The sequence below is a fragment of the Monopterus albus genome, unplaced genomic scaffold, assembly GCF_001952655.1.
Source record: "Monopterus albus unplaced genomic scaffold, M_albus_1.0 scaffold4.1, whole genome shotgun sequence".
Lineage (NCBI taxonomy): Eukaryota > Metazoa > Chordata > Actinopteri > Synbranchiformes > Synbranchidae > Monopterus > Monopterus albus.
In genome coordinates this window covers 1,430,271-1,441,553 of record NW_018127884.1, presented here as the reverse complement: position 1 = coordinate 1,441,553, position 11,283 = coordinate 1,430,271, and the positions used below count along the sequence as shown (strand labels likewise).

Sequence of the window (11,283 nt, the reverse complement as noted above, 5' to 3'; positions counted from 1 at the left end):
TTCTCTTCCCCCGAGAAGCTTGTAGGGTATATCATGAGTGCTTATTTCTTATTTTTGTGTCTGGTTATATGGACTTTACATTACAGTTGCGAAGCATGTGAAGAAGCCCAAAGGGTTTTCCGGAGGGCATAATAGTAGACAAAACAAATATAGGAGAACTACAGTTAATTGTAGTGAAAGCTCTAATTAAGGCTAGCATGTAACATAACTTAAAATTGAATTGAGCTGTAACAGGTTTGCAGTATATCAACAGATTTTTTTTTGTGCCATCGTGTACATAATAGTGGCAATAAAATTCTTCAAATATTTTAGGAATCCTCAAATATTAACATGTAATGTGTCATTTCTAATTTACGGTGAATTTACAGTGCTCTCCCCATGCCTGTGTGGGTTTCCTCCCACTGTCCGAAGGCATGCAGGTTAGGTTGACTGGTGACTCTAAATTGCTCTTAGGTGTGAGTGTGTCGTTTTAGCCCCATGACAGTCTGGCAACCTGTCCAGCATGCACCTTGCCTCCCACCTAATGTTGACTGGGACTATTCATGAAGCAAAAGAAAAAATTACTTTATGTTTTGGACCCAGATTTTAGTTTCTAGCCCTGGCATCTCAAACAGTAATTAACTGCCACAGTTTTTTTTTTTGCATGAACATAGACCAACCACTGGATCAAAGAACTTGTAACTATGCAGAAAAGAACAGAACAGTTTGATTCTAAAATCTGGGATTTGTCCTGAAACCCTCCATAAAAGGTAAAAACATTAAGCAATGTGTCTGTTTGACTTAAAACAGTTAAATGTGTTTAAACAAGAACCCGTGAAAGAAACTTTTATTTTCAACACTCCATGAAGGTCCATGAGTGAACATAGAGTTGGCTGAACTAGTGCCATATGGCAGATGAGTACTGGCCTTCACTAACAGGAAAACCAGACCAAAAGAGTCACATCGTGAGCACATGTCTCTCAGCCCGCTTGTTCATATCTGTGTCTCTCTATCCTTTAGCCAACCCTCCCACTTTACCTTTCGGCCTGCTCTCTCTGCTTTTCTCTCTCTGTCTGTATTTTTGTGTGTTGTTAAGGCACTATTTTTTCCCTTTGCCCTTTTATTGCCACTGTGTTCACAGATCGTTTGCGCCTACAGATTATTAACAAAAAGTCAACAAAAGTCTGGGCCTGTGGGTTGTATTTGAAGGCAGGGACAAATGACAAATGACAAATGTTGTCTTTAGGCTGGAGGACTTGTTGCTGTGTAGGTGTGTTTACCCTCTTTTCTCAGGTGAATTTTCTTTCTCACCAACACCTCTTAAATGCTGAAAACATTTGCATGAGGATTTAAGTAAGTTCAATTAGCTCACTGGCAGAAAGTATGGTGTATAATGTGTGAATGCATAATTGTGCCTCTGCTCCACCTCCACACATAGCATATTTTTTCAATTACAATGTAGCAGATCAGTGATCAGCATCAATCAAAGGCGCATGAGAGAAATGATGAAGAGTTGATAAACAGTTGCACATTTTCTGTACCAAATTAGGTTAGCAGACTTAGTTCCCCTTGACAGAAGAAACGGCTTCCTGAAATGCATGAGTGGCTAATATTAACAAGGAGAGCTCATCTTGCACTCCACGAACTGTCTGCATCTGCAGTGCTGTCAGACAGCCAGAAGGACCATATAAGGCACCTCTTTTTAAAGCTTTTTATTCTTCTTTTCTTGGAGTGGATGAAGGAACACATACTTGGGCAATACTACAAAAGCATTAGAGGAGAAATGTTCAAATTTATGATACAGGAATAACAAGTACAGTCTGACATGTACTGATACTACTGAATACCTACATTTACTTTTCTATTTCTCTGTTTTCTATGGACTATTTTAAACTTTCTATTGTATCCAGTACTTTAAAGATTATTGAAAAGAAGAGACACCCCACACATAATAAGTAATTCTATCCACTGCACACAGAGTTTCCTATTTGGATCGAGACAGACAGGAAAGAGGGAAGGTAGAGATAAAGAGAGATGAGATCTGCACAAAATGTTAGCAGTTGGACTCAAACCAGTAATGTCACATACACAGTGTGCATAATGTGGCTGGGGCTCTGATGAAACCACTCAGCTAGCAGCTCTCCCTGACTGTGCTGCATTGTAAATGAGTGGGTCATCATGATTACTGCCAGACTCTCTAAAGACATTTAATCATGGCTTTAGAATTGGCTGTTGACCAGGAAAGCTGTTGCATAGTGAAAACTGTCTATACAAAGGCTAGTGTTAGTACAGTCAGGGTATATGATAAATGAAAAGGTATTTCTTATTAAAAGCTTAAGTGTTATCTTGTGCTATTATTATATAGTATAGACACCTTTGTCTCATCTTTCCAGTTTGTAGTAAATTACATTTACAATTTGATGATATTGGGAATTCTTTCTTACACGGCTTAAATAGTTCATTACAAAACCTTAATCTTTTCAAAGAACAAGGTATATTTGCATAAATGGCAAATGAAAATTGGCATATGTTATAAATTATTGTTTTAACCATGGAAAACGAAACAACATTGTCCAAATGAACAGGGAAGGATGATACTAAATTGTTAGCAGTTGTGGGAAAAATAAGTTGCTGTAGTTTAATTGCCTTAAAGCCCCTCTGTGTTTTGCTGGGATGAAACTGGATGAAACTGACAGAAAAAAATAGGGAAGGAAGAATAAACGAAATTAGTAATTCAATTCACAGCAGAATCAAACGGGTGTGATTGGATAATATTTTGTTATATCATAGCAAATGAAAGATATTTTAGATCAAAGGCAGTGATTTTCAGCAGAAGAATATAAAGATGCATTATTGAAAAGTGGTGAACAAAGTGTGTGTGTGTGTGTGGGGGGGTGTATTTGGTGTCATAACTAGAGAAATGTAGCCTCTCCTATTCAGCAAACCTGTGTAACCAAACCTGGGCCTGTCATTGTGCCTTTATTTGTTTGATTTCAAGGCAGGGACAATACAATAAAGCTAGTCCGGAAACAGGATCAGGTTGTGACTGATGGTAATTACTTGCTATCTACACCATTAAGAATTTAATGTAATTTCAGATAGACTTTCCTGGACAGAGAGAGAGGTTGTCAGGACAAGTCTGGCTTTCTCTCTACACGTTTAAGATGTTTAACGTGTACAAGGCAAAGAATAAAGTATGTTTGGAAGCCAGCTTGAGTTACCAGGAAATGTGGGCAGACCATATGTATGTCTTATAGTTTTAGCACATCCTTTGTGTGATAATGATGTCTTATTAATAACCTGCATACTTTATAAAGTTCAGAATATTTAAGAGTCACAAAGAAGTAAAAAACCTGATTAAATCCAAATCAGGCATCCATTGTCCATTCTGCCCTAGACTGAAGATGCCAGAATGGCTGTCAACAAGATTACTGGGCCAGAGGTGATCAGTTATGAGGAGTATGTAAGCCACAGAGTGTCTCGATATGGTTGAGCCTTTCCCAGCCATGTAGAACTTAAAGCAGGATTTGTGTAATGAGACAGCACAAACTGGATTTAAGTTGCAATAGGCCTAAATTACTTGTTGGACTGTTGTGTGTTTCCTGTCTGAAAATGACCAACTGAGGGAGTTGGAATGGGTGAACGAGAAAGGTGATACAATGAAATCAAACCTCCACTGTTATTACTGCAGTTAATCATATGCTGTAAATGTTTGTTCAGTATAAAAAAATACATCTAAAATTGTGCAGAAACCATCTTAAATTTGAGGCTGCAAACAACCACCGCCTGAGTAGCTGACTTATTTATTGTAGGCAGATATAGAAAGCATCACCAAGGTATTGATTCACTATTGATTCAGACTGATAAATGAGGAGCCTGGAACATGGCATAACACCTGGCTTGCCAAGTGTCCGGCTTTTGAACCTGTTCCAATAGAAGAAAAATCACTGAATATTCATGTGCCACACTTTATACAGAGTTTTCTGGATACTTTCCTTAGTGAAGACACTAGAAGAATATCTACAAATGCATCTTGATCACTGGATAAAACCTTATACAAAATGATTATCTGCAGTATATGACTGAATGAAGAAGCAACATGGGGATAAACCGAAACAACAAAACAATAATGTTTCAAATTTTAGTCAAATCTGAGTGCTTTTGTGTGCTTGTAAAAGCTTATCTCAACAGTGTAAAAAAAAAAGAAATGATCAGTAAGGTACACTTAAAGGTTCTTTTCACAAACCGAATTTTGAAAGTGAACATGTAAGTTTCTACAGGGTTCGCTCTAACATATTGTGTTGTCTGCTCACTTCCCCTGTTAATAAAGTCATTCATTATTCTCTTTCTGTCTCTCTCTCTCCATCTCTCATACTCAAGTTTTCTGGAAAGTAATCTTTACCCTAACCTTAAAGGATAAGGTCATTTTCTAAATTAATAATATTTTCAGCACTCCTCATGCAGAGACTAAAACCAACAACGAGATGCCTCTACATGCAGTTAATGTCTGTCTGTCTGTCAGCTATGGATTAGCTTATTCGCCTGTTCCATAGACCTCAACTGTTGTTCAAAAACAATTAAAACCACATCAGTGAAACACACCGTTGCACCGGATGACATGTTTCCTCATTACAAAAAACAAGACTTGATAAATATGTTGTCTCAAAGGCTCAGAACGGCCATAATATTTTCCAGCGTCTGATGCAAGCAAGAGTCAACTGCATGTGCATGAGCTCTCTGGATATTCTTAACAAATATAATGGTGTTGTGGTTCATAATGAGGAAAACGTCACCCAGTGCAACAGTGTGTTTCAGTGATGTGTTTTTAATTGTTTTTGAACAACACCTGAAATGTATGGCACAGATGAATAAGCTGATCCAGGACTGACAGATGGACAGATAACAACAATGAGTAGAGGCAGTTCATTGCTGGTTTTAATCTCTGTATGGGGAGTGTTGAAAATAATGCTAATATAAAAAATAGCCGGCCTTATTCTTTAAATCAAGTTGTCACTCTAAAATTCAGTGTTCTATTGCTCTCAAACAGTCTGACAGAAAACTAAGAACCTGTTCAAATCCCATTGTACATCTAAGAAATGTGTTGTTAGTAATCATAAAATCAACAGTACAAAACATGTTCTATCACAAAAGGCACATGAAATGCATTTCCTTTAGATCACATGTCTAAAATATTTTATTACAGAAGCTACACTGTCACCTGTCTTGAAAGATGTGTGCACTTATAAGTAAGATTAGGATCTTTCTGCCTATTTGTGTAATGCACACTTTGGCTAGGAGAGATTACAGAGGATTACACTGAGCTGTTTCTAGCTGCCGGTGTGCTCTGTGCTTACATGACGTGCTTCCGTCCTGAAATGCCCATTATAACTTGAGAAGCTGCTTGTGTGAATACATTCCAATACAGGTTTGTTTGCATGTCTCCCGTTTGTAAGAGCCAAACCTGAACTGGTTTTTAAAGGGCATTTAATACAAGTGAGTTCCTTACTTGGGAGTGTGCATAGCCAATGGGTAGAGTCCTAAAGCCTTTCTCGCCACACAACTTTCATTGCAAACACACAGAAAGACAGAGAGCAAAGAATGCAGGTTTTGAAGGCACTAGAGGTTCAAGTGATGAAACACCAAGCATCAATACATTCATATTGTGATTGGAATGTAGCTTAGACAAAAGTGATTTTGTCCTCAAATATTTCCTTCAGGTTCAGCTGTGCCTACACGTCAGCACAGTGTTTTCACTAGGTGTTGCCTCCCTAGTCATGTTCTATGCAGGTGATGACAAGTACAAAACAGGCTCACAGGCTTAGATGTTACACCTTGATTTGACATACAATGTACTGTAGTAGGTAATTTGATGTGATTTAATCTTATCTGAAGAGGATATCATCTAAACTTGTTACCTGTTCAACATTGCTTCAGCTATAAAAAAAAATACTGCACCTTTGAGGTACATTCACATACATAATTACAGAGTTTGAGTCATAAATACTGTATAAGCTCTGCAGTTTTTGTGCTTGTCAATTTATTATACTCCAAACTATAGGCATGTTTTCTTGCTGTCCTTTCAAACATAATCAATATAAATCATCATCAGAAGATATGTAAATGAGATTTTGTGGTTGTCTAATCTTTCTGTATGCATTAAACAGCCCGTCAGTCAATTTGAGGGTTACAATAGCTTGTTCCTTTTAGCCTTACTTCACTAGCAGGAACCCTCATTAAGTATGAATGGAAATATAAGGATAGAGAATGTTTGTGAACTTGACAATTTTAGGGAAGGCTAAGGAAGTCCACGCTGCTCTTGGGCACTGGCAGACCCCGCAGCAGGGACAGAAGACTAGAGGGAAAAAGATAAAATAAAAGGTCGGGGGGGAGGAAGAGGACGCAAACAGAAAAGGCATAGTTGGGATCAGGCCCCACTCCAGAAATTTAGATAATTATGTTATCTCCATTAAATACAATATGAATTCTTATGCACACACATTTGAAAATATGTCAGTACGTGTAGGTGATATTGCTACAGAAAAATCCAATGTATTATAAAAAATAAAGAGTCTTTAATAGTTGCTTTCACAAATACTTTTCACACACTGAGTATTGCATGACTGGAGGGTGATGTCTGTAAACTGAAGCACTTTATGAAAAATCCTTGGACACATTTCACATGGTACATCCTTCATATCATTGTTTATATCAGAAAATGAATATCATGCTTCAAAGACTGAGCTAAAGAAGACTGTAAGATTCATTTGCAAGCTCTGGAAAACTTTTGAGTGGCCAGTGAGTTAAGATTTTTTGGGGGGTATATTGTATATTATAGGAGCAACTTGGTGTCAGATCTACACTTCTTATAGCGATTTTTGTAAACATTTATGTAAACAGAGGTGGTTCTTGAATGTGTGGACAGCTGAATATCAGATGTTTGAGATCTGTCTGAACTTTCTGTTCACAACATGCACTGGGTCCTTCTTCATTTTTAAAGGTATTTCCACTTCTGGTCTTTTCTTTCTGTGCTTCTTAAACCTCTTACAGCATATGTAAGATGTCAGCATAACAACCGTGAGGAAGAGCCCAAGGCATGTCACTGAAAGAGCAATGAGGAGACGCTGACAAGGGAACAGCTCATACTTCTCAGGCCCCTCTGTCATATGACCAGTGTACCAGGGTCTCTCCTCTGTCTCTATTTCAGACTCTCTGGTCAGCAGACTTTGAATGTAACTCTCATTACTAACTGTTTCATTGACAAAGAAGTTTACCATGACTGTTGAGTAAAGTGGTTCGGGCTGGCCATGATCACTGACCTTTACCAGGAGGCTGTACAGGCCCCGGTTGCTGAGCTCCCTCTTTAATGTGATATTTCCTGTTTCTGGGTCAATGGCAAATGACCCTGGCTCACCGCCTTTCCTCTTAATGATACTATAGGCAATCACAGCATTCATGCCTGTATCCTTATCCACAGCATACACCTCTGTGATTGATGTTCCTGGTAGTGTATTGGGTAGCACTAGCATGTAGGATTGATTGGACTGGGGGAAGAGAACAATTGGTGGGTTGTCATTTACATCCAACAGCAGCACTGTCACCATAGTAACACAGGAAAGTGCAGGCTTCCCTCCATCGACAGCCTCAATCCACAGCTGGTATGTCCCTTGTTGCTCACGGTCCAGTGATGTCTTGGCCCTTAGCGCCCCTCGACCTGTGTCTATCATGAAGATGTCGCTGCCGTTGATGATGGAAAGGGCCACCCAGCCATTTTCCCCAGCATCAGCATCTGTCACAGAGAGGACCCCGATCTCACCATACCCCGGGAAGTTCTCTGGCACAAAGAAAGTAAAGTCCTTATTGATGAAGCGTGGACTGTTGTCATTGCGATCCTGCACAGTCACTACCACAGTTGCAATTGACTCTCTCCTGGGTGTCCCCTGGTCCACTGCTCTCACTATGAACCGGTATGCCTCTTTCTCCTCACGGTCCAGTGATGTGGTCACGGTGAGGACACCTGTGATGCGATCCACAGCAAAGATCCCAGGAATGTCACCCCCAAGAAGGTAGATGACCTCCCCTCGGCTTTCACTGTCCTGGTCTGAGGCTTGTACCTGGGCTAGAAATGTGTTTGGTGGATTGTTTTCCTCAATAGATACTTCCAGCAAAGACCGCTGAAACACTGGTGCATTATCATTTTCATCTAAAACCTGCACCTTGAGGTACATCTTGAAGACAAGATCTCTTGTATTCTTAGCAACCACAGTTAACTCATACTCCTGTGTCCTTTCATAGTCCAAGGGCTCTGTAGTCTCCAGCAAGTATTCATTCTTGAACAGCTGATAAGGGACAAGCCTGAAGGGACCTGTTCCTTCCAAATGGCAGTCTACCCTTTGGTTCTTATCAATGTTTTTAACAGTAAAAAAAGCAATTGGATAGAAGGCGGGCTCAGACTCCTTAATTGTTATCACTCCATCCTTTTCTGGGGCAATGTACCGGGCTATGACAGCAGGGGGTCCAGTGACAACTTTGATGATATTCACAGTGACAGTGGCAACAGCAGGGATACAACCAGGTCCATTAGCAAGAATGGTGAGTTTGTAAAATGTGGCTGTGCCAGTGTCTATCTTCCCTGCTAGCTTGATCACTCCTGTGTTTCTGTCCAAATGGAACAAAGTCCTGGTGTCCCTTGGCACACGTTCACTGTAAGCATAGCTGATCTGAGCATTAGCGCCAAGGTCAGGGTCAAAAGCATCCAGATGTGCCAAATGTGCCCCTTTAGTGGTATTCCCATGCAGAGTGACATTAATGTGTGACTCTGTGAAGTGGGGGCAGTTATCATTCACATCTGTGATGACAATTTTTAAAGTAGCTGCTCCAAGCAGAGGAGGGGTCCCTCCATCCTCTGCAATAATATCTGTAATGTATTCATCCTGTGATTCTCTGTCTAAAGCCTCCATAACAATGAGGAAGGGTGTCAGCTCCCCTCCCTCATTCTCCTCAACATCCAGTGTAAACACGCCAAAGTCATTAACCAGCCAGTAGGTCTGCACTCCGTGAAGACCCAGGTCTGGGTCGACTGCAGACTGCTCAACCGCATAACGAGCATTTATAGGTGTGTTTTCCGGGACAGATAGACAGATCACATCCACTGGGAACTCTGGCCTATTGTCGTTCACGTCCTCAATGAAAATCTTAACTTTGACAAGTTGAAAGTACTGCTGAGGCAGCACAAACACATCCAGTGAGAGGACACATCCCTGACTGTCCAGGTTATCAGGGCAGAGGGTCTCCCTGTCAATTTCTGTAGCAGATGTGTAAAGCTCCCCAGTGATATTATTTAGGTTCACATACTGTTCACTGGTCTTCTTTTGTGGGAGATTGAATATAAAGGGGGGGTCAACAGTGAAATCCAAATTTAAGTCTAGTCCAATGGTCCCTATGAAGGTCCCCCTGGGTAATCCCTCCTTTATCTTATAGATGAGCTCCTTTGCTTGGCTGAAATTTGCAAAACAGGAAAGAGGGCTGGTGTAAAGCAAGAAGATGCACAATCCCTGTAATACAAGATAAGTAAAGATAATACAGTTTATTCATTAAAAGAGTTACAGAATAGAAATGTAGTTTGCAAATGAAGCATTACTGATGGGTTTTTATTCAGTGTGAAGATTAGTATATAATTATAATAGCAGTTTGGACACTTTCAACAATGTTTTAAACCATACTCCTTATATAACTCCCATTATGATTGTCATTTTAGCCTATCAATCAGTTAGATTTGTAAAGAGTTTACAGTTCATTTCATAAAACAGGTCAGGAGAATAAAAGCAGCATAGTGTGGAGGAAGAGGGGCCTAGTCGTGTCTCTGTCTTGGTTATATAAACTAGTATTCACAGTATCATAGAAGGTCTTTGTAGTTGTGTTAAAGTGAATTCTGTCTGTGAAGAGAATTATCATCAAACTTACCCATATTCCTCCTTTTTCTCTAAGGCTTGCGTGCCTGCTGTTGAGCATGTTTATGTCCAAATCCAGCACTTTCCACTTAGAGCAGGAAGAGTTTCATCTTGAGTAACTCAGGCATTTTGAACGTTAAGCAGTGCAGACCTCTGCTGAGTGCTATGCCTTATTGCTGTGTGACTTGAACAAGTCATTCATCCCAGTGCTAGCTCAGGACACTCCCACCAAATGCAGTTCAGTCCCCTGTGTTAACCAATGAGGGCCACTAGGAAATCTAGATCACAGATTCTTTTTTCACACATGCTATGAAAGCATTTCGACAAGCACCTGCACTTTTTTTTTACACACCCATGTTGTTACAAGCAGCTGCGTGCCTTGCGTTTCTATGGCAGAGTGAAATAATGACGTGAGGCTAAGCAAGATGTAAATTATCCACAGCCTACGGATTAATCTAATCCAGCATTAGTTAGAAAATATTACGAATAAAGAAGCTACACAGAATGAATTAAAATGAATGTGTAATGATTTAATAATAATGTATAATGTCCTTACAAACACAAAACTTTGAATTTTGATTTTCTGTGTTCATATAATTTATTATGTATAGGTTTATGAGCAAAGCTATACATTATAAATCTTGGCATCACAACTGATGCTATGGTCTGATTCTGAGCCTTTAACTAAATCAACACCATAATCCCCATATGTTCTAAATGCTGGGCCAGCTGTTTGCTGGGATTGGAAGCATACTGCTCACAGACACTGAGTGATTGAAGTTCTCTACAAAAGGGCAGACTGAGACAGTCACATATACTCAGTTTGTCTCATACTCTGTTAGGTATTTTCTGTTACTATTCATCATAAGTAGCTGGACGGCAAGCTAAATAATACAGTTCCTGTGTTATTTGGTGGAATTATAGAAATAAACCAACATCCTAGCTGCTTTACTAGGCGCTTTACAGTAAATTTCAGAGAGATAGATAGATGTATAATTACAGCATATACATCATTTACAGTACATCTTGGATCCAGGATCCACAGATTTTTCACACTGAGCTCAGAAACATTTCTGTAAACACATACTGTAGGCACAGTGGCCTTGAGACTTTAAAGCACTGGAAAGCAGGAGATCAGGGTAATGAGTCAAATGAGGGTTGCCTTGTGGTGCAGAGGGTCCGAGGTGTTCAGCTGTTGATCATCAGCAAGGAGTCAGCCTAGAGAAATTACCTACACTACAGTGACACAGTAAATATGCTTTTATTGTTTTTATTTTTTGCACACTATTATGAAAGTCTTACGTTATCTTGAACCATAAGGAAAAAATATGTAATAACATGTTTGGTCATTATGAGT

At 39.6% G+C, this 11,283-nt stretch overlaps 1 protein-coding gene across 1 annotated transcript; it reads right to left on the bottom strand.

The window, feature by feature from the left end:
• Positions 1–6,647: 6,647 nt before the first annotated feature.
• On the bottom strand, positions 6,648–10,011 carry pcdh20 (protocadherin 20). The gene is made up of 2 exons (XM_020607728.1): positions 9,940–10,011; positions 6,648–9,530 (listed from the first exon to the last, which is right to left on the bottom strand). The coding sequence occupies exons 1-2, from the start codon at positions 9,985–9,987 to the stop codon at positions 6,909–6,911; spliced, it is 2,670 nt and encodes an 889-aa protein (XP_020463384.1). The 5' UTR covers positions 9,988–10,011; the 3' UTR covers positions 6,648–6,908.
• Positions 10,012–11,283: the final 1,272 nt, after the last annotated feature.

Coding starts and splice junctions, on each gene's coding strand:
- pcdh20 (XM_020607728.1), bottom strand. CDS start 9,987: ATGCTCAACAGCAGGCACGCAAGCCTTAGAGAAAAAGGAGGAATATGG. Junction 9,531..9,939: donor GAGAAAAAGGAGGAATATGG/GTAAGTTTGATG, acceptor CTTGTATTACAG/GGATTGTGCATCTTCTTGCT.